Consider the following 23,578-nt stretch of genomic DNA (forward strand, 5'->3'; position numbering starts at 1 on the left):
GTGTGTGTGTGTGTGTGTGTGTGTGTGTGTGTGTGTGTGTGTGTGTGCGCGTAATGGGACTATTTTGAACTACTGATTCAATTTCTTTAAAGCTTATAGGACTCTTGTTAAGCTGTATATATCTGTTTATTTCATCTAAGTTTTCATGTTTATAGACACAAACTCATAACATCTTATCTGTTTAATCTCTGTAGCAATTATAGCTTTGCCCCTTTTCATTCCTGATTAAAATTTTTTTAAATGCCTCTTTTTTCCCCTTGATTATTTTCTCCAGAGATTTGTATATTTTATTACTTTTCTGACCTCTGTTGATCCTCTTCATTATATGATTATTTTCTTTTTCATTAACTTCTGCTATTATTTTTATTATTTTCTCTCATCTTGAGTTTATTTTGCTGTTCTTTTTTCTAATTCCTTATGGTTGTATGATCACTTCATTAAGTTGAGCTTTTCTTTTTAATGTAAGCATTTAAGACTAAACTTTAAGAACCTCTTTAACCGTGTCCTACCATTTTGGACACTATTTTCTAAATAGTTTATAATTTCCATTTATTTTTTTTGGTTGATAGTTTGTTTAGAAATGTATTTTAAATTTTCAAGTATTTTTTCCTTTAGTTACATATTTTTTAATAACTACATTAGGGTGAAATGATATGTTCTGTGTGATACCAGTTATTTCATATAATGATTTCAAATTGGCTAGCTTTATGACCTAGCTTTTAGTCAATTTTCATAAATATTCAATGTCAACTTGACCAGTTCTATGAAGTATCTTCTTGTTGGGTGTAGTGTGTAGCCAGATGTATCAGATGTACTTGTATATGAGCATGTTGGTGGGTGGGTTATCGTGGGGGAGATAATACGCAATGATGCCCATTGATAATCTTTCTTTTTATGTAAGGCAGAGGGACTTACTTAAAAGACAGAGGGACTCACTAGTAAGTTTTAAAGTTGGAGTTTCCATAGATATTGGAAGTGTGTTATTACTCTGTCTAAGAGAGCATGTGGCGGGCTTTTAGATTTGAGCAGCCCAGGATTTGCTGTGGTTTCTGCTTTTGTTGTTCCATCCTATGCAGATCCTAAACCAGGGAAGAATTGTAGTTGGTTAAATTGATTGCTCATTCAATTGAAGCATCTCAGAAGTAAATTAAGATTTATAAAATGGTTCCTGACCCTGTTGCTTCTATGAGAGTAAATGCTAGCTGATATGTCCAATCTTTCTAACCCAGCAGAACCCAGACCTGCAAAATATGATGAACGGTATAATTGACTGGCTCTGCTAAGGGCTTGATCTAGTTCATAAAACAGCCAGTGCAGAGTTCTGCCAGCTGGCCTAGGAAATACCTGGAACAAGGCAGCAGGCAGGAGACCAGTTCTAGGAGGCACTAACCAACTCTATCCAAGATGGAATAACTTAGACAAAGCTGCCAAAAATCAGGCTGACTCAGTTCTCCAGTGTGTATGTCTAGAAGGCTCCTACTTACAAGCATTTCTTAGAAAGTATCTTGGTGCTTCATCCAGGAAAAGGCACCCTGGGTGCTGTGTCCACTCCTGTGTCTCTCTGGACTATTTATGAATAATTCCTGTTGATGAAAACAATCCTCTGGTGGAAACAAACCATGTGTTGACACCTTCAGTTTGATTCATCACTCTTACTCTCAAATCTGAGGGCTGGAGATACATGCCCCCATTATTTTGTGGAGCACATGGCCGTATACCTTCTGGAGGGAGTCTGAGTACTCTCAGCACAGCTGCTTATTTGCAGCCAAGCTAGGGTGAGCACCAGGGGAATAGAGCCTGGCCTAGGAACAGGAAAGAAAGGCTTCAGGGACACAGTGGCTGTCAGTGGGGAAAGGAATGTGCGTGGAACCAGCTAGCCCCAGGGATCCACCTGGAAGATCAGTGGGAAGTAGTGACATGCTGCTTCCAAGTCCTCTTTGCAGTGGATGATGTGGCTTTTTCTAACCTGGGTTTTCAGTGGCTGAATGCAATCTTGTGATTGGAAGATTTGTTTTTATCATTTTCTTCCAAACTTACAGCTATTGGTTTAATAGTTTGTTGAGAATTTTGTTTTATAAACCAATATGAGGCTACTAGTTTTTGGTTTCCAGTATTCATCCTTTTGGAAAATCAGATGTTTTCCACCATGATACTGTATACGCTATGCCAAATTAAGTTGCTGTGATATTTGCCAGTTAAATGTGGAAAGGATCAGAGGCCGAGAGAGTTGAAAGATCCATCCATTTCACATATCAGAACATTGCCCAACTATAGCATCTTGACAGTCTTTTTGTTCTTAGCTCTCTGTGATTTTCAGAGAATACCAAATTCCTTTAGCATTCCATGTAGCAAGTCAGTTGGACTTAATTTTTATGGTAAAGAGTTTTGTAGTCAGGATGATAATGGCTTTAAAAACTAGGGACATTTAGATGGCTGCTATATCCTGCTAAAAGTATAGAGTGCTATGCTGTCTGTTTTTCACATATTTATATTACTTATGAAGATTGACTCACTGCCATCTTGACAGTTGTCATTTGGTATATCTTGCCTATCTATTTTACTGGCAGTTCAATAGTATAAAGACTTCTGTCTTTTTGGAGGGCACTTCTGAAGCTGTACTGCTGTCCTGAATGGTAATCTCATCACTTTGATGTAACTATGCTAATTAATACTGTTTTTTAAATTTCTTTTCCTTGTGTCACTTTCTCATGTCAGAATACAATTATTTATAACATGTATAATAGTAACCTATAAACTTTTTTAGTGATATTGTGAATATACCATAACATAATCAATTTCCTGTTGAATATTTAGGTATTTTTCAATTTTTTCTTATGAATTCCTAGAAATAAAATTATTGTATTGAAAAGTATGAATATTTTAAAGGTTTTTGTTATTTACTGCCACATTGTCTTCCATATATATATTGCACTAACTTGTATTCTCTCCAGCAATGTATAAAAGTAGACTTTTATACAAAAACTTTTCACAAAAACTTTCAATAAATCTAGGTATCTTGACACCTCAAATTTTAAATCTTTGCCAATTTTATAGAAAAACTATAACTGTTGTGGTAATTTGACAGTTTTCAAATATTTATGTGAAATATGAGACAATTCTTTCCCATCAATTTTTTATTTTGTTAATTTCTGATTCTTACCCATTGCTCATTTTCCCTCATTAATTAGTAAGAATTCTGTATGTTTAGGATTTAACACTTTGTCAGCCAGATGTGTTTAAAAATATTTTTCCAATTTTATTTTACTTTTAATTCTTTGTATTATTTTTTAGGTACTGGAATTTAAAATTTTTATTAGTCAAATATATTAGTGTTTATGTTTCCTCCTTTTGGTATTATGGGTTGAAAGACTTCCCTCTAGTGAGATCAGACAAATTTCCAGTTATATTCCTTCCATTCTTTTATTATTTTATTTTTGACATTTAACTTTTTAAATTATAAATATGTTTTAATATAATTTCCAAGTAAAGTAAATGATGATTTAGTTTATAGTTTATCATGTCATTATTCATTCTTCTACTGAAAACTTTCAACCATTTGTACTTCTGATAAGACTCTTAGCTGAAATGAACAAATGAAAGAAATGGAATTAATCTTACTTTTATTGGCTGCTTTGGTTAAAGATTTGGTGGAAAAGAAGGCCAACATTTGAACATAAGGCCATTGACTTTTCTGAGTGCAAATTTAGGATTTACTTGATAATATTTGGAATATATGCATTCTCATATTATTGACTATTATAATTAATATTCAGACATTTTTCTCGTATTTCATGTTAAAATAAGAAATGTGTCTTGGCAGGGTTTGAGTGATCTGTTCCACTTCTGTAATTCATCAAGAGATGAATATATTTATCTTCAAATTCTGCTTGAAATTAATTTTGATGTATAATGTGAGGAAAGAATCTTACTTTTCCCAAATATGTAACTAATTGAATAATTTATTATTTTCTGACTGATTTGAAATGATACTCTTATGATTAAATACACTTATTCACACACATATATACGTATGTATATATACACGTATATATTTGGTATTATACTCTCATCAATTTTTCTATTTTTTGAACAAGTATCACATTGTTTTAATTATTGTAGCTTTAAGATATATATATATATATATATTTTTTTTAAATAAATTTATTTGTTTTTGGCTGTGCCGGGTCTCCATTGCTGCACACGAGCTTTCTCTAGTTGTGGCAAGCGGGGGCTACTCTTCGTTGCGTTGCACGGGCTTCTCATTGCGGTGGCTTCTCTTGTTCTGGAGCATGGGCTCTAGGTGCGTGGGCTTCAGTAGTTGTGGCATGTGGGCTCAGTAGTTGTGGCCCACGGGCAACAGAGCGCAGGCTCAGTAGTTGTGGTGAATGGGCCCAGTTGCCCCGCGGCATGTGGGATCCTCCTGGACCAGGTCTCGAACCCGTGTCCCCTGCATTGGCAGGTGGACTCCTAACCACTGCGCCACCACGGAGGTCCCTAAGATATATTTTAATATTAGGTAATCATGTACTTTTATCTTCATATTCTTGCAAGAAAGGATGATTCAAAATGTTTTTAAAAACCTTTGAAAATAGGTTTTAAAAGGTTTTAGAATTTTTAGAACTTTTAAAGCAAACTTTAAAATTACCTTCTTTTTTTTTTTTTTTGCGGTATGTGGGCCTCTCACTATTGTGGCCTATCCTGTTGCGGAGCACAGGCTCCGGACGCGCAGGCTCAGTGGCCATGGCTCACGAACCTAGCTGCTCTGCGGCATGCGGGATCTTCCCGGACCGGGGGCACAAACCCATGTCCCCTGCATCGGCAGGCGGACTCTCAACCACTGCGCCACCAGGGAGGCCCTACTTTTTTTTTAAACTTCATTATTGGAGTATAATTGCTTAACAATGGTGTGTCAGTTTCTGCTTTATAACAAAGTGAATCAGCTATACATATACACACATCCCCGTATCTCCTCCCTCTTGTGTCTCCCTCCCACCCTCCCTATCCCACCCCTCTAGGTGGACACAAAGCACCGAGCTGATCTCCCTGTGCTATGTGGCTGCTTCCCACTAGCTATCTGTTTTACATTTGGTACTATATATAAAGTCCATGCCACTCTCTCACTTTGTCCCAGCTTACCCTTCCTCATCCCCATGTCCTCAAGTCCATTCTCTACGTCTGCGTCTTTATTCCTGTCCTGCCCCTACGTTCTTCAGAACAATTTTTTTTTTTTTTTAGATTCCATATATATGTGATAGCATACAGTATTTTTTTTCCCGTTCTGACTTACTTCACTCTGTATGACAGACTCTAGGTCCATCCACCTCACTACAAATAACTCAATTTCATTTCTTTTTATGGCTGAGTAATATTCCATTGTATATATGTGCCACATCTTTATCCATTCATCTGTTGATGGACACTTAGGTTGCTTCCATGTCCTGGCTATTGTAAATAGAGCTGCAATGAACATTGTGGTACAGGACTGTTTTTGAATTATGGTTTTCTCAGGGTATATGCCCAGTAGTGGGATTGCTGGGTCGTATGGTAGTTTTATTTTTAGTATTTTAAGGACCCTCCATACTGCTCTGTATAGTGGCTGTATCAATTTACGTTCCCACCAGCAGTGCAAGAGGGTTCCCTTCTCTCCACACCCTCTCCGGCATTTATTGTTTGTAGATTTTTTGATGATGGCCATTCAGACTGCTGTGAGGTGATACCTCATTGTAGTTTTGATTTGCATTTCTCTAGTGATTAGTGATGTTGAGCAACCGTTCATGTGTTTGTTGGCAATCTGTATATCTTCTTTGGAGAAATGTCTATTTATGTCTTCTGCCCATTTTTGGATTGGGTTGTTTGTTTTTTTGATCTTGAGCTGCATGAGCTGCTTGTAAATTTTGGAGATTAATCCTTTGTCAGTTGCTTCATTTGCAAATATTTTCTCCCATTCTGAGGGTTGTCTTTTGGTCTTGTTTATGGTTTCCTTTGCTGTGCAAAAGCTTTTAAGTTTCATTAGGTCCCATTTGTTTATTTTTGTTTTTATTTCCATTTCTCTAGGAGGTGGGTCAAAAAAGATCTTGCTGTGATTTTACTCATCGAGTGTTCTGCCTATTTTTTCCTCTAAGAATTTTACAGTGTCTGGCCTTACATTTAGGTCTTTAATCCATTTTGAGTTTATTTTTGTGTATGGAGTTACGGATCATTCTTTTACATGGAGCTGTCCAGTTTTGCCAGCACCACTTATTGAAGAAGCTGTCTTTTCTCCAATGTATACTCTTGCCTCCTTTATCAAATATAAGGTGACCATATGTGCATGGGTTTCTCTCTGGGCTTTCTCTCCGGTTCCATTGATCTATATTTCTGTTTTTGTGCCAGTACCATACTGTCTTGATTACTGTAGCTTTGTAGTATAGTTTGAAGTCAGGGAGCCTGGTTTCTCCACCTCTGTTACTTCTTCTCAAGATTGCTTTGGCTCTTAGGGGTCTTTTGGATTTCCATACAAATTGTGAAATTTTTTGTTCTACTTCTGTGAAAAATGCCATTGGTAGTTTGATAGGTATTGAATTGAATCTGTAGATTGCTTTGGGTAGTAGAGTCATTTTCACAATGTTGATTCTTCCAATCCAAGAACATAGTATATCTCTCCATCTGTTTGGATCATCTTTAATTTCTTTCATCAGTGTCTTACAGTTTTCTGCATGCAGTTCTTTTGTCTCCCTAGGTAGGTTTATTCCTAGGTATTTTATTCTTTTTGTTGCAGTGGTAAATGGGAGTGTTTCCTTAATTTCTCTTTCAGATTTTTTATCATTAGTGTATAGGAATGCAAGAGACTTCCGTGCATTAACTTTGTATCCTGCTACTTTACCAAATTCATTGATTAGCTCTAGTAGTTTTCTGGTAGCATCTTTAGGATTCTCTATGTATAGTATCATGTCATCTGTAAACAATGAATGTTTTATTACTTCTTCTTTTCCAATTTGGATTCCTTTTATTTCTTTTTCTTCTTTGATTGCTGTAGCTAAAACTTCCAAAACTATGTTGCATAATAGTGGTGAGAGTGGACAACCTTGTCTTGTTCCTTATCTTAGAGGAATTGGTTTCAGTTTTTCACCATTGAGAACGATGTTGGCTGTGGGTTTGTCATATATGGCCTTTATTATGTTGGGGTAAGTTCCCTCTATGCCTACTTTCTGGAGGGTTTTTATCATAAATGGGTGTTGGATTTTGTCAAAAGCTTTTTCTGCATTTATTGAGATGATCATATGGTTTTTCTCCTTCAATTTGTTAATATGGTGTATCACAGTGGTAGATTTGCATATATTGAAGAATTCTTGCATTCCTGAGATAAACCCCACTTGGTCATGGTGTATGATCCTTTTAATGTGCTGTTGGATTCTGTTTGCTAGTATTTTGTTAAGCATTTTTGCATCTATGTTCATCAGTGATATTGGCCTGTAGTTTTCTTTCTTTGTGACATCTTTGTCTGGTTTTGGTATCACGGTGATGGTCGCCTCGTAGAATGAGTTTGGGGTGTTACTCCCTCTGCTATATTTTGGAAGAGTTTGAGCAGGATAGGTGTTAGCTCTTCTCTAAATGTTTGATAGAATTCGCCTGTGAAGCCATCTGGTCTTGTTTGGTCTATTTGTATTTTCTGATTGGTCTGTTTGTATTTTCTGTTTCTTCCTGGTTCAGTCTCAGAAGGTTGTGCTTTTCTAAGAATTTGTCCATTTCTTCCAAGTTGTCTGTTTTATTGGCATATAGTTGCTTGTAGTAATCTCTCATGATCTTTTGTGTTTCTGCAGTGTCAGTTGTTACTTCTCCTTTTTCATTTCTAATTCTATTGATTTGAGTCTTCTCCCTTTTTTCCTTGATGAGTCTGGTTAATGGTTTTTCAATTTTATTTCTCTTTGCAAAGAAGCAGCTTTTACTTTTATTGATCTTTGCTATTGTTTCCTTCATTTCTTTTTCATGTATCTCTGATCTGATGTTTATGATTTTTTTCCTTCTGCTAACTTTGGGTATTTTTGTTCTCCTTTCTCTAATTGCTTTAGGTGTAAGGTTTGTTTGTTTGAGATTTTTCTTGTTTCTTAAGGTAGGATTATATTGCTATAAACTTCCCTCTTAGAACTGCTTTTGCTGCATCCCATAAGTTTTGGGTCATCTTGTTTTCATTATCATTTGTTTCTAGGTATTTTTTAATTTACTCTTAGATTTCTTCAGTGATCTCTTGGTTATTTAGTAACATATTGTTTAGGCTCCATGTGTTTGTATTTTTTAGTGTTTTTCCTGTAATTGATATCTAGTCTCACAGCGTTGTGGCCAGAAAAAGTACTTGATACGATTTCAGTTTTCTTAATTTACCAAGGCTTGATTTGTGACCCAAGATATGATCTATCCTGGAGAATGTTCCATGAGCACCTGAGAAGAAAGTGTATTCTGTTGTTTTTGGATGGAATGTCCTATACATATCAATTAAGGCCATTTTGTTTAGTGTGTCATTTAAAGCTTGTGTTTCCTTATTTATTTTCATTTTGCATGACTGTCCATTTGTGAAAGTGGGCTGTTGAAGTCCCCTACTCTGATTGTGTTACTGTCAATTTCCCCTTTTATGGCTGTTAGCATTTGCCTTATGTATTGAGCTGCTCCTATGTTGGGTGCATGAATATTTAAAATTGTTACACCCTTTTTTTGGATTGATCCGTTTATCATTATGTAGTGTCCTTCTTTGTCTCTTTTGATAGTCTTTATTTTAAAGTCTCTATTGTCTGATATGAGAATTGCTACTCCAGCTTTCTTTTGATTTCCATTTGCATGTAATATCTTTTTCCATCCCCTTACTTTCAGTCTGTATGTGTCCCGAGGTCTGAAGTGGGTCTCTTGTAAACAGCATATATACGGGCCTTGTTTTTGTATCCATTCAGCCAGTCTATGTCTTTTGGTTGGAGCATTTAATCCATTTACATTTAACATAATTATCAATATGTATGTTCCTATTACCATTTTCTTAATTGTTTTGGGTTTGTTATTGTAGGTCTTTTCCTTCTCTTGAGTTTCCTGCCTAGAGAAGTTCCTTTAGCATTTGTTGTAATGCTCGTTTGGCGCTCCTGAATTCTCTTAGCTTTTGCTTGTCTGTAAAGGTTTTAATTTCTCTATCAAATCTGAATGAGATTCTTGCTTGGTAGAGTAATCTTGGTAGTAGGTTTTTCCCTTTTATCACTTTCAATATGTCCTGCCACTCCCTTCTGGCTTGCAGAGTTTCTGCTGAAAAATCAGCTGTTAACCTTATGGGGATTCCCTTGTATGTTATTTGTTGGATTTCCCTTGTTGCTTTTTTTTTTTTTTTTTGGCCGTATGCGGGCCTCACACTGTTGTGGTCTCTCCCATTGCAGAGCACAGGCTCTGGGCGCGCAGGCTCAGCGGCCATGGTTCACGGGCCTAGCCGCTCCATGGCATGTGGGATCTTCCTGGACCAGGGCACGAACCCGTGTCCCCTGCATCGGCAGGCAGACTCTCAACCACTGCGCCACCAGGGAAGCCCTCCCTTGTTGCTTTTAATATTTTGTCTTTGTATTTAACTTTTGATAGTTTGATTAATATGTGTCTTGGCATGTTTCTCCTTGGATTTATCCTGTACGGAACTTTTTGTGCTTCCAGGACTTGGTTGACTCTTTCCTTTCGCATATTAGGGAAGTTTTCAACTATAATCTCTTCAGATGTTTTCTCAGTCCCTTTCATTTTCTCTTCGTTTCTGGGATCCCTATAATTCGAATTTTGGTGCATTTAATGTTGTCCCAGAGGTCTCTGAGACTGTCCTCAGTTCTTTTCATTCTTTTTTCTTTATTCTGCTCTGTGGTAGTTATTTCCACTCTTTCATCTTCCAGGTCACTTATCTGTTCTTCCGCCTCAGTTTTTCTGTTCTTGATTCCTTCTAGAGAATTTTTAATTTCACTTATTGTGTTGTTCATCACTGTTTGCTCTTTAGTTCTTCTAGGTCTGTGTTAAACGTTCCTTGTATATTCTCCATTCTAGTTCCAAGGTTTTGGATACTGTCATTACTCTGAATTCTTTTTCAGGTAGACTTCCCATTTCCTCCTCATTTGTTTGGTCTGGTGGGTTTTTACCTTGCTCCTTCATCTGCTGTGTATTTCTCTGTCTTTTCATTTTGCTTAACTTACTGTGTTTGGAGTCTCCTTTTCGCAGACTGCAGGTTCATAGTTCCTGTCATTTTTGGTGTCTGCCTGCAGTGGCTACGGTTTTTTCAGTGGGTTGTGTAGGCTTCCTGGTAGGGAGGACTGGTGCCTGTGTTCTGGTGGATGAGGCTTGATCTTGTGTTTCTGGTGGGCAGGATTGTTTCTGGTAGTGTGTTTTGGGGCGTCTGTTACCTTATTATGATTTTAGGCAGCCTCTCTGCTAATGGGTGGGGATGTGTTCCTGTCTTGCTAATTGTTTGGCATAGGGTGTCCAGCATTGTATTTTGCTGGTCATTGAGTGGAGCTGGGTCTTAGCATTGAGACGGTTATCTCTGGGAGAGCTTTCGCCATTTGGCATTACATGGAGCCCAGAGATCTTTGGTGGACCAATGTCCTGAACTTGGCTCTCCTACCTCAGAGGCACAGACCTGACACCCCGCCAGAGCACCAAGACCCTCTCAGCCACACGGCTCTCTCTGGGCTTCTGTTTCAGCAACAACAATGTGACTGAATGGTGTAGGCCACTTTTTTCACCAATTGTCCGAGGAGAAGTCTAAGATTACTTTTTAACATTAAACTTCTGTCAAACAAAAACAGTAACTTCCACATATTAATCGTAAAACCTTAATAAAATATGTATTAAAATATAACTTATACACTTTGATACTAGAAATTAGTGTATTTGCCATAAATGTGGGAAAGTCACAATCTTATTGATACAGCTGTTTAGCAATTAGTTACATTTGGGGGCCAACTTTTCTGGTTGTCTCAATTGATCACAGCGGGAAGAGTAAAATAGGCTTTCTGTTGGAGGTGGTCCTTGTTGGGTTTTTTTTTAAATCCAGAGCTTTTATTTAATTTTCCTTTCAGTTTTATCCAGATTTAATTGACATACAGCACTGTATAAGTTTAAGGTGTACAGCATAATGATTTGACTGAAATACATCATAAAATGATTACCACAGTAAGTTTAGTGAACATCCATCATCTTGTATAGATACAAAACTAAAGAAGTAGAAAACAAATTTTCCCTTGTGATGAGAAGTCTTAAGATTTCCTCTCAACTTTGAAATATGACACACAGTTTTCATTCTATGATGTTGTACATGATATCCCTAGTGCTTATTTGTCTGATAACTGGAAGTTTGTGCCTTTTGACTACCTTCATCCAATTCCCCCTGCCCCCATGCCCTGCCTCTGGTAACCACAAATCTGATCTCTTTTTCTATGATCCTTGTTAGGTTTTAACAAATAAATGAGACCAAATCTCTGGTGTGTCTCTGTTAATCTGTACCCCTGATTCAGATCTGGCTTTTCATGCATCACTCTTTTGACCTTGGCTTTCCCTATATTCCCTGGTTCCTGACTGTTTGGCTTTGAATCACAACTCCATGTTGACAATCCCTTGTCCATAGTTATAGACTTCATGGCCTTCTTGGTTCCACCTGTAGCCTCACCTCCCTGATTCACCAAAGTTCTTAGATGGCTCCACTGTGACAGGAAGAAAGGTGCTTCTGGCCAGCTGACTCTTCCTATGTCTATCTCTTCAGATACTGGTCTTTGGCTCAGACATTTTAATTATACACAATAAATCTTATAGAAATGGAGTTGAATTTTAACTCTACATACAATTTATCTGCACACTTACAGTATATCCTTAGTAGATATCTGTGGTATGTATTAAAGAAGTTTAAGATTTCACCATTTTCTTTCATACCACCTCACCAACTTTGGTTTCACCTGTGCTGTGGTTCTTCCATTTTCCTGTGTCTTATGCCTTGAGATATATTTGTATTTCTCATAAGAAAGATAAATAATAATAGTCATGATGACAACAATAAGACAGGACCAAAGAAAAGTGCCAACTAAGAAAGGCAGAACAAAGAAATAAGATCAGCAAACCAAGTTTACTTTAGAAACGCACCTAAAGTACAGTGACTTGGTAATAACAATGGCTCTTTCTAAACCTCATATTAAATTCTTTTATGGTGTCTGTTAACCACTAATTCAGCTTGGAAGACTTAATTGAAAGTGTGCCCATTAAGCATTAACCAAATAGAGGTGACCTGTACATATTTATAAACTGCTCCACCACCTATACCACACCACTTCAGGTCCATAAAAGAGTGACGTTTCAAAAACATACATACTTTTTGGTAATATTTTATAGTATTTAAAGCTATACACGTTTCTTTGTGAAAGAATTCAGAGACAAGATTTTTGTTTGCTGTTGAGCAATGACATTCTATGAATACATATTAGGAACAACCATGATAACTTTGCACTTTTTCTCAAGTATCAAATTAGGATGCCCAAAGCGTTAGCTATCTACTTACCATATGCTGTGTCTTTGTTTTTGTGCAGTATATTCTCAAGCCTTCCATCAGTTCAGAACAATTAGTTATGCTTCCTTGTATGGAGAAAAGCAGAATAGTACATTTCAAATGATTAAAGACTAATCAAAAATTTTGAGAGCTTAGCTTTCCAAGCAGTTTTTGGAAAATAAGTGATGTTTATGATCAGTCATAAATGTAAGGAGATGCTTTTATGAATTGGAATTAAATGAGTGTTACTAATTGATGTACCAATAAAAGCAATTTTCTTTTAAGCTTCAGATAGTGGGCAATCCTTTGGTTTGAGTTTCAGTGGCATATTCATTTTATATTTTATATTTCCATTAGCTTCTCTACATTGCAGCTCCATAAGGCATTTGAAAGAAGATGTAGATGAAATGCGGGACTGAACTTGGTCTCCAAACCTTCCTTTGTTGTGGGGAGGATAGGAGGGTTCTGCGTAAGGTATGCAGGCCCAGTGTATTAAGCCTATGAGGAAAGTGGATGGAAAACATAACAAACTGAAACAAAACAAAAACTAACGAACAATCTTATTCTGAAAGCTCTAAAGCAGTGGTTTACAAGACCCCTCAGAACTCTGGAGGCCTTGGATTTATTAAGGGACCTTTGATTCAGTGGTTCTTAACCCGGACCAACAGTTAGAAGTCAGATCCCCTGCACAACCCCTCCTCCCACCGATTATGATTTAATCGGTCAGAATGGGGCTAGGGCATCAGTAGTTACCTAAAGCTCCTCAAGTGATTCCAATGTTAGGAACAGTTGCCAACCACTGCTCTATTCTTATGAATACCTAACAGTGTTTGTAGACTGAAGAATTACCATATATACACACATCTTGTATTACTTTTCCTCTATAATTTATGGACACAGTAACTTAGATACAAATTCATTAAACATTTCATGGAGTTAGGAGGAGCTTTTTGCATTTACATGTTTTCTCATCCATATGTTCTAAAAACATAATTCTCATCATGTGGATGTTCTCAGACTTGAAGAGTTTGATCATCTTGGCTCTGAAGGACCCAAGGTAAAGTTGAAATTGTGGTTAAAACAATCACCGTTATAGGTTAAATGGTGGTCAAGACTAGTTCTTGGCTTAATCATGAGCACTGGATAATTTTACTGTAAAGTGTTGGGGAGAGAAACCTTAAACACAGAGAGGGTAAAAGAGATCTTATGTGACCCATCCTTGCTATGAGTCTGAATAAGATTCTTAGCTCTGGCTCCTGCCTTAGGAAGCCTTGAGTGGCTTCTCTGAGAAAGTGAAAAGAAGAGTGGATAGTTTCCCTTTTGCTTTGAGGCTTCCTATGTGCCTCAAAAATATGTCTCCCTGGGGCTGGCTGGGATTCTCGAGTGCAGTGAACATAGCTCTTTTTTCAACGACCTGCAAGCTCAGACTTCAGAAGTTGGTTCTTTCTACAGCCTTAGTGGACTTTGCAGGTGGGATCCACTTTCTGGGTGTGTTCTGTGGCATCATATTCAACTCAGGAATGTGCAGAGGAGGCTGCAGTTGCAAGGTCCTGGGTCAGAAGTACATGCACTTACTGTTCTCTCTGTAGCGGGCACAGGTCAGTTCCATTGCTAAAAATTCAAAATTGCTTTTGGCCTTATGACTTTATCTTTTTAAATATTAAAAATCATAGCTGAGTGTCACATGCAAAAAGTAGGTCTACACAAAAGCACTGAGAAGATCCCTGCACTTCTCAAGAACAGTTATACTTAAAGTATCTGTGATACGAAAAATATTATGACATAAAAATACTCGAAGCAAAAAAGAGTCTGCCACATTCATAAGAAACTCATTCCAGATTTTAACAACCTTATTAAAGAAGCCCTTTAATTTATTAGAAATCTCTCCTGTTGTAGATCATTTCTTATTTTTTTGTCCTAAGGGAGATGAATAAAAATTGGACACCATTCTCAATGTGATATTTCATTATAGACCTAGAGGCGTTTGTTAGTTTCCTACTCAAGTTTCCATCTCCAGCAGTAAGTAGGCCCAATGTTTCTACCTTCTCATTGCTCCTGTCACCTCTGTGCCTGGCCTTCTGTGAAGCTTTGCTGGTGAGTGTGGTGAAGACCTCAAGTGAAGTTATTGAGCAGAATCTCTCATTCTTATCTAATTAGTCTCTTCCTTGCCTTCCTTTTCCTGAAATTAAAACACCTATCTATATATCTATCTATCTACCTACCTACCTATATCTCAAACTACTTTGGGGGCAGTACCACCATGTGGATGGCCCGTAGTTAACTAAACCTCAAAACATCCACAAGGGAACTCCTGTTACCCCCTCAGAAGCTGTCCCCTCCCTGTGTTCCTCACTCAGGGAATCTACCGCTCACCCAGGTACCTGCACTGGCTATATGCAGCTATTTTTTACTTCTCTAGCATTAGCAACCTTACATCAAATTAACCAGCAAGTCCTATTGATTCTACCTCCTAAGTATCTTTCAACTCAGTCCTTTCCCATCACCCCTATCACCAATAGCCACCATCCCAGTCCAGAGATGGTTTATCTCTCACCTAGACTTCTTGCTTCCCATTCATTCTTTACCTGTAAGCCATACTAACTCTTTCGAAAATGAAGAATCATCCATATTACTCCCACCTACCTTCTTAAAACCCTCTAGTGACTCCGTCTTCCTCTATGGTAAATTTACAGTTCAAAACCTGGTCGCTAAGCACCCCTTCTTCAGCTTCCACCTGGTCTTTTTTGTTCCATCTCTGACTCTTCCCTTGAGAACCATCTTCAACTTTTTTCAGTTCCTCAAATTCACCAGCTTCCTATTGCCTCTGAATTTTGAATACTATTCCCTCTTCCTGGGAAACCAATCCTTTGGCTGTCAGCTTAAAAATTTCACTTTCCTTGGGAGATTCCCCCACGCCGCCCCCCCCCCCTCAGACTGTGTGTTCCACAATGCCCTATGTTTCCTTTACTACTATACTCATTTGTGGTCATTGCTTGGCTAGCAAAATCTATTTTTTGCTATCTTCCATTTTTAAACTTTCCCTCTCTCTGTAACATCAGAGTAATATGTTCCTTTATCTAATTATTTCCTTAGTTTTCTTCATCTCCTATGATTAATTTATACCTCGATTTTGGGCTCAGCTTTCTTCATTTTCTTAAATTGGAAAATTAATCTAGAGATTAATATAATTGTAAAGTATGCAATTGTATCAGCTCTTCTGACCTCTCATTAGATGGATTATATCAAGTTTTGAGTTAATTTGTGAGAATAATCCCATAAATAGTGTAATGAAGACATGGACAAAGTATGTTTTATGATGCATTATTTTTAAAAAATCATTATGACTTAATGAAATAAATTTATCTTCCCAGCTTTTAAATTAGAAGATTAACACTTACCACATATATCAACATAATTATCTTTTTCTCCTCAAGTTACAAGTTTATCAGGTGAGTGTAGAGAGTTGGAGAGATGGTGAGGAGGGTTTACTATATTTTTGTTCCCCCTGGTCATGATGAAGCACCCCTGTATCTGTTGTTGTCATGTGGCTTTGGATATTTTGGCAATGAATACCCCACAGTCTTGGTGGTTGATTTACTCAGAGTTGGCCTTTGGTGGATGACGCCCTTCTCCAGAGATACAGACTATCACAAAGGTAAGAGTAGAAAGGCTTGCCTATTCCAGAGTAGATTTTCAAGTCGTCTCACATGGTCCACACCAATGATATGTAACCACCAGAATACATGCCACTCTCTTTGTTCCTTCCCATTTTAAGGCTTTTCTTATCAATGAACTTTATTGATCTTACTAGTGACTAAGCCCTTTATCATTTTGGATAATTGTTCTCATGTGAGAATCAGCTATGAGCATTTAAAACCAATTAAAAACCAATGCTTCGTATTGATTGGTTCAATTTGGGATGGGGTGAAGCCCAGGCACTGGTATTTTGAAAACCTTCTCAGGTAATTCTCACATGCAGCCAGGGTGGAGAACCACTGATTTTAGGTTGCAGGATATACCTCACTGATTTATCAACCTTCTTGACTTTCTTTATATGTAGACTTTCACCTTCATCTCAAACTTACCCACTCCAGTAGATGGCACTTCCATCTATATAGTTTCTCAAATTAAAACCTGAGATTCATTCTTCTTTCTCTAGACCGCCATCACCAACCAATTCATTAGGAAGTACTGTAGACTCAACATATCCATCTATTTTTCCTTAGCTCCATTGCTTTTCTTTTAACCCAGACCATCTTCTTGCCTAACCTGGACCACTGAAATTTCCTTACTGGTTTCTCCTATTCCAACCCTATATCATCTTCCACAAAGTTCTTAACTTTTAAAAGTTGGTCTTAAACTTTTTGTTATAAAATATTTCAAACCTTTAGATAAGAAAAGACCATCAGAGTTTATAGAATTTTAGCACTGTACTACATTTGCTTCACAGTTTTTTTTTTAAAGAAGGAAAATTGTGTTGTTAGAATTGAAGCCTCCCTCTACTTCTCCCTCATGCTATTTCCTCCCTTCCTCCCTGGCGGTAACCACTTATATCAATTCAGACTTTATTATTCCCATGCATGCATTATACTGTTGCTACATGTATGAATCCATACATAATATTTAGTATTGTTTTTAAATTTTGGTGGTATTATATAGATGGTATCAGTTTGCAGCTTGTTTCATTTAACATGTTTTTGATGTTTGTTCATGTTAATACAAGTAGCTTTAGCTGATTCCTTTAAATTGTTATATAGTATATCAAAACAAGACATCATAATTTGTTTATCTTTCTATTGACCAATATTCAAATGATTTCCAGTTTTTTTCTTTTCATAGTTGATGTTGCAGTAAACATTTGTGCATCTCTCTTCTGTACATGTACAATAGTATCACAGTGAAATGTGGGGCCTTAGGGCCTTTTCAACTTTCTAATATTTTGCATAATTACAACACAGTCTTTAAAAAAAACCCCATCTATTACTCAGGAAAAGTGTTGTGGAACACCTCTAGTAAGCCAGTATGAAGTAGTAAATGAGAAATAAAAGCTTTGCTCTCTCAGATCTTATATACCAGTGGTGGGAGAACAAATAAACTAAGATGATGATTTCAGAGAATGCCAAGTGCTGCATAATGAATCATACCATCCTTCTGCTTCAAGATCTTCAGTGATTTTCCATTGCATTTAGGAATAATATAACTCCTGTCTGGTCCTGTAAGACTTGGTACCATCTGGCCCCTGCCTTCCTCTTCCATTTTCCCTGTGGCTTCCTGTGCTCTTGCCTTTGACCTTTGAGTTTTTGGAAATTACTAAGCTTTTTCTTGCTTCAGGACCTTCACGTGTGCATTGTTCCAGGTTCCTGGAAAGTTTTTCCCACCATTATTTGACTGGCAAATTATTACTCGTGACTCAAGTCACAGCTTACTTGTCCTGTCTTCAGAGAGAACTTCCTTGATCCCCATAAAAATAAGTTCCTTCTTTTGAGCCTCTCTCGTGATACCTTGTCTTTTCCTCAGTATCACTTAGCACAATATATGATTATACATTTATATGTCATCTGCCTCATCTACTAAATTTCAAGTTCATTGAAGGCAGGGATGATGCTTCTTCTGTTTCCTGCTGTATCTCCTAGCTCACAGCCTGACACATAATGTTTCCTCAGTGAATGAAAAAAAAGTAATACAAATTAGTGTTTTTCTGAAAGTTTAGTTGCAGGCTCATTTTGAGCAGGAGATTTGGTTTTGTCTGGGTTTTGATTCCCCTCTCTCTTGAGGGCTCCCCTCTCCCTAACTAAGGGTTTAGAATGGCCTCCATAGGCCCCAGACCAGAATCAGGCCTTATTACAAAGAGGGTTCCTGTTCTTTTGATATTGGGGATATCACAGAGGTCTTTTGATATTGGGGATATCACAGAGGTCATAGAAGCCCAGCACTGTTTGGTCTTGAAGTTATCACCTTGTCTGCAGCCAGCCTTCCTAGGCCCTCAGTCAGATAAAATTTATAGCTCTCTATGGTGGTTGACAACAGTGCTTTGTTTTTGATTTTTTTTTTTTTTTTTTTTTTTTTTTGCGGTACACGGGCCTCTTACTGTTGTGGCCTCTCCCATTGCGGAGCACAGGCTCCGGACGTGCAGGCCCAGTGGCCTTGGCTCACGGGCCCAGCCGCTCCGCGGCATGTGGGATCCTCCCGGACAGGGGCACGAACCCATGTCCCCTGCATCGGCAGGCGGACTCTCAACCACTGCGCCACCAGGGAAGCCCCTGTTTTTGATTTTTAAGCCTCTTTTAACAAGGAAATATCAAGAGCATTGGGAGAAGCCTCACTTCAGCCCCTGGCTTGAAGCAGTGAGCCTGGATCCAGTTTGTCTTCTTCCTTGGAATGTTTTTAGTCCCTATTACCCTTTTAGGAGCCAGTCTTTTCTCTCTCTCTCACTCTCCGTTCTTCCTTCTTTTTTCTCCCTTCCGTTCCCTTCCCTTCCTTTCCTTCTTTCTTTTTTTTTTTTGGCCCACTCAACATGTGGGATCTTAGTTCCCCAACCAGGGATCAAAACCGTGCCCCCTTCAATGGAAGCACGGAGCCTTAACTACTGGACCACCAGGGAAGTCCCTCTCTTTCTTCCTTTCTTTCTGCCTCCCTTCCTTCCTCCCTTCCTCCCTTCCTCCCTTCCTTCCTTCCTTGCTTTTCTTTCTTCCTCTTTCTTTCCATTTGAAAGTAAGTTGAAGGTAGTATGATATTTCACCTCAACATACTCTAGCATGTATATCCTAAAAATAACATTCTCCTACATAATTACAATACCACTATCACACCCAAGAAAATTTATATTGATACAGTGATATTATCTAATGTAAAGTCCTTGTTCAACTTTCTCTAATTGTCTCCCTCCCAAGTTGCATAACAATTTTCAATGAAGGATCTCACATTTCATTTAAGTTTCAGGTCTCTTCAGTCTTCTTTAAACCAGCACAGCTCCCATGGCTTTATTTTTATTTTTAATTTATTTCATCTCTCATGATATTGACATTTTTGAAAAGTGCAGGTCAGGCTTCTGAAGGAATGAACAATAATCTGCATTTTTCTTAATTTTCTTTTCCTGAATGATCAGATTCAGCTCTTTGACAAGAACATTCCACATTCTTTTTTTTTTTTTGCGGTATGCGGGCCTCTCACTGTTGTGGCCTCTCCCGTTGCGGATCACAGGCTCCGGACGTGCAGGCTCAGCGGCCATGGCTCACGGGCCCAGCCACTCTGCGGCATGTGGGACCTTCCCAGGCCGGGGCACGAACCCGTGTCCCCTGCATCGGCAGGTGGACTCTCAACCACTGCGCCACCAGGGAAGCCCCATTCCACGTTCTTGATGACGCTGTGTCCTTCTTATTGCATCACATCAGGAGGCGCACATGGTGCTGTTTTGTCTCATTAATGGTGATGCTAAGTTTGATTACTTGTTGAATATGATGTCCACTAGATAATGATAAAGACATCTTTTTCTCTTTGAATTTAATGAGGCGCTTTGAGACTAAGTGAATACCCTGTTTACTAACAATTTTTCATCCAGTGGTATTGGCATCTATTGATGATCCTTGCTTGTATACATTATTGTATCTGTAGTTGCAAAATAGATATTATATAATTTTATCAGTCCTTCTACATTTTTTAGCTGACATTGTGTAAAGAAGCCTTTACCTCCTCCCTACCCATCACATTAAAAACATTTTTTAGAATGTTTAAAAAGTATCAGTATGGGCCTATAAGTTCTGTTTTTTCACAGGATCATTTTGACTGAGGAAACATAATTGCTTTTTCTGCATACTTTTTCATAATGCTTAATATATATTTCTTATATGATACTTCATAGCCAGTTGTCTATGCGAAATAACATATTTTAATAAATAGCACAGCGTGAAGTTCTATTAAAAACACTTGCCCCTTCCCCAGTTTTGATATATTGTTGTAGTGGGGTTTAAAGTTTCTCTCTTCGTTTACCATGGTTAAAAACTATGGTGGTGATTTATTTTCATTTATGTTCCCTTGGTGAATTCAACATGAAATCAGATCTGTTCTTGTTATTAAAAATCCGTGGGGTGAAGTTCCCAGTGATAAGGTAACACACACAGAAACATTCTCTCTCCTTCTCCCTGACAACAATGCAAATGCAGTTAATGATGCCCTCTTTGTCTTATTTTTAGGATCGCAGATTCAATGATGAAATTGACAAGCTAACTGGATACAAGACAAAATCATTACTGTGCATGCCTATCCGAAGCAGTGATGGTGAGATTATCGGTGTGGCCCAAGCAATAAATAAGATTCCTGAAGGTGCTCCATTTACTGAAGATGATGAAAAAGTAAGATTTCATGCTTTTTGTGACTTGTACTTTCCTTCTTGATCATTGATTGCTATTCTCCCTGAAAAGGACAGGAATTATGTGAATAGCTGTTGTATTAGGCCATTCATGGATCAAAGAGCTTTTTCTCATATTACACAAAATGTAATGGGAGTTTTTTGCTATTTTGTAGAATGTGGTATAATTGAAAATAATTACTTCATCTTCTTAGCTTGCTTTTCATTGCAAGCCCTAGTAGTATTCTTATTATTCCCTAGTCTTTATCTTCCTTATAAATAAGCCTTTTTTTAAAAACATAAATAATTTGCGATATTTTAAAAAAACACCAAGAATACTGCCAGTACCATCACATCAATGTGTGTGCTCTTTTTCTAACCCATTTCCCTGCCTTCTACCACACCCAAGGATAACCACTAAACTAAATTTTCATTGATATTCCTTTGCTTTATGAAAAAATAATTTATATTTACAGTCCCTAAACAACATAGTGATTAATTTTGCTTGTTTTGGAGTTTTTTTACAAATGGTATTATAATGTAATCTTCTACAAGTTGCTTTTTTTACTTAGTATGACGTTGCTAAAATTCATCCATGTTGTTATATGTATTTGTAGTTCTCTTGTTTGCACTGCTGTGTAATGTTCCATCATGTGACTATTTATGTATTCAAAATGAAAATTCATTTCATTTTCCTTCAACAGATATTTGGGTTGTTTCCAATCTTTTTGGGGGGTGAGAGAATATAAACTATAAATATTCTTTTGTATATCTTGGCATACCTACAAGTGGAACAGCTGGGTCATAGGCTATGTGAATATTCAACTTGACAAATAGTGCTAGTATTCCAAAGTGGTTAAATCAATGTATGCTCCCTCCAGTAGGGCTTAAAGAGTTCTAGCTTACTAACACTTGGTATTATCAACTATTTTGGGGGGTGGAGGTGGAATCAGGTGGATATAAAAGGATATATCATTGGAATCTTAATTTGTTTTCCTGATTACTAATGAGGTTGTTCTTTTTTTTTTTTCCATGTTTATTGGCCGTGTGTTTTTTTCTCCTTTGTGGAATAGCTACTTGTGTCTTTTACCTACTTGCTTTTGGTTTAAAAAAAAAATCTTTTTCTAATAGATTTGTAGGCGTTCCTTATATATTCTGAATACCAATTTTTTTCTTAGTTTGTGGCTTGTCTTTTTTTTTTTTTACATCTTTATTGGAGTATAATTGCTTTACAATGGTGTGTTCATTTCTGCTTTATAGCAAAGTGAATCAGTTATACATATACATATGTTCCCATATCTCTTCCCTCTTGCGTCTCCCTCCCTCCCACACTCCCTATCCCACCCCTCCAGGCTAAATAAGCTTTTTAATTGAGGATCACAGCACTACCACACATGGCCCAGGGAAAGATAGGGGAGTTAGGAAGATTACTGTGTTTCAGAAGCTCAGCACTTTCTCATATTTTCATAATTACTATGAAGAATTGTTTTCTCAGTTTTTATATAAAAATCTCAATAAAATGAATGTTTTAAATTGTTATTCCAAATTGCTAATAAAAAGAACATTATTTGTGTCCATGAAGAGCAATTGGCCTTGGTAGAGTGATGTACTTTTTGCTCTGAAATGTTGAGTTCTCTCACCAGCATTTTATTCACCAGCTCATTTTAAAGAGAGACCTTCAAAGAGCTGAAGTTCTGGCTTTGAATCTCTTACCTTCATATTGAATAGAATCTGGTGGACTATTTATAAGATTTATGGTAAAAGCAAATCTCAAGTTAGTTTGTTTAAGTTTGATGACTGCCATATTCTTACTTGATTATAAAAGACATTTTATAATTTAACCTTCTGGCTATGAGGTTGCTATTTGCCAGTGCTGATTACTAATGCATTAAATTAATGCAAATGTTCTGGTATAAAAAGTCAACATAAAATATGATTATAAGGAGACAAGATTTTTTAAGTGTGAAGAGAGTCCTTTATTGAGGTCATTTCTGTGGTCAAATTTGAACAACCCAGATCCAAGAAAATGTTTATAAACTCTTAGAGCGTGATAGGACCTCAGGCAAGGTGTTACCAATTCAATAATCAACTACAGTGTTCAAGGCACTTGTGTTGGGGCCGTAAGAGACAAAGATAAATCCCAGATATGCTATGCCATGAGGGAACTGCACAAGGAAGAAGGCAAGGTCAGCAGTAAGATGTTCTAGGACATGTTGTGAGGGCCTAGGAAAGGGAGGATGAGTCTTACTTGAAGAATCTGAAGAGGCTTTGATCTGACCTCTGAAGAAAGTGTAGGCTTCCCTAAGACAGAGCCAGGTGAGAAGGTGAGGCTGTTTAGGAATGTATAAAATGTAGTCTACCTCATTCACTATGCAAATGTTTCCATGGGATGTACAGATAGAACAAAAATTTTATTTTGTGCATTTTGTACCGAAGATGACAGAGTTCTATAATTATGTGCCTCTTATAAGGACTTAGATAGAAGGATTTGAGCTTTGTCTTTCCAAACATAACAGCCACGTGCCCACAACATCTCCCAAACCGTTGAGTTTATACACAGATATTAGTCCTGCTTTCACTCTGTCTCCTTCATTTAAGAGGATCCCATTGTATATTTAATTTTCATCTATGATTCCATTTATGTTATATTTGTTTTCTGGACTTTCTCATTGGATTTATACTTATGATGTAGGGCTTCATGAGCTGTGGACGGTTTAAAGGGA

General features: G+C 37.4%; 1 protein-coding gene across 1 annotated transcript in view; it reads left to right on the forward strand.

Annotated features, from left to right (window-relative positions):
- The window catches only part of PDE11A (phosphodiesterase 11A), a 419,722-nt gene that overhangs the window by 31,678 nt on the left and 364,466 nt on the right, over positions 1-23,578 (forward strand). The window contains exon 2 of the mRNA XM_027127261.1: positions 20,701-20,859. Within this exon, the coding sequence (XP_026983062.1) occupies positions 20,701-20,859 (159 nt within the window). The remainder of the gene's footprint in view (positions 1-20,700; positions 20,860-23,578) is intronic.

Source organism: Aethalodelphis obliquidens, unplaced genomic scaffold, assembly GCF_003676395.1.
Source record: "Aethalodelphis obliquidens isolate GAN/ISIS:26980383/991018 unplaced genomic scaffold, ASM367639v1 scaffold2, whole genome shotgun sequence".
In the NCBI taxonomy this organism is placed as follows: domain Eukaryota; kingdom Metazoa; phylum Chordata; class Mammalia; order Artiodactyla; family Delphinidae; genus Aethalodelphis; species Aethalodelphis obliquidens.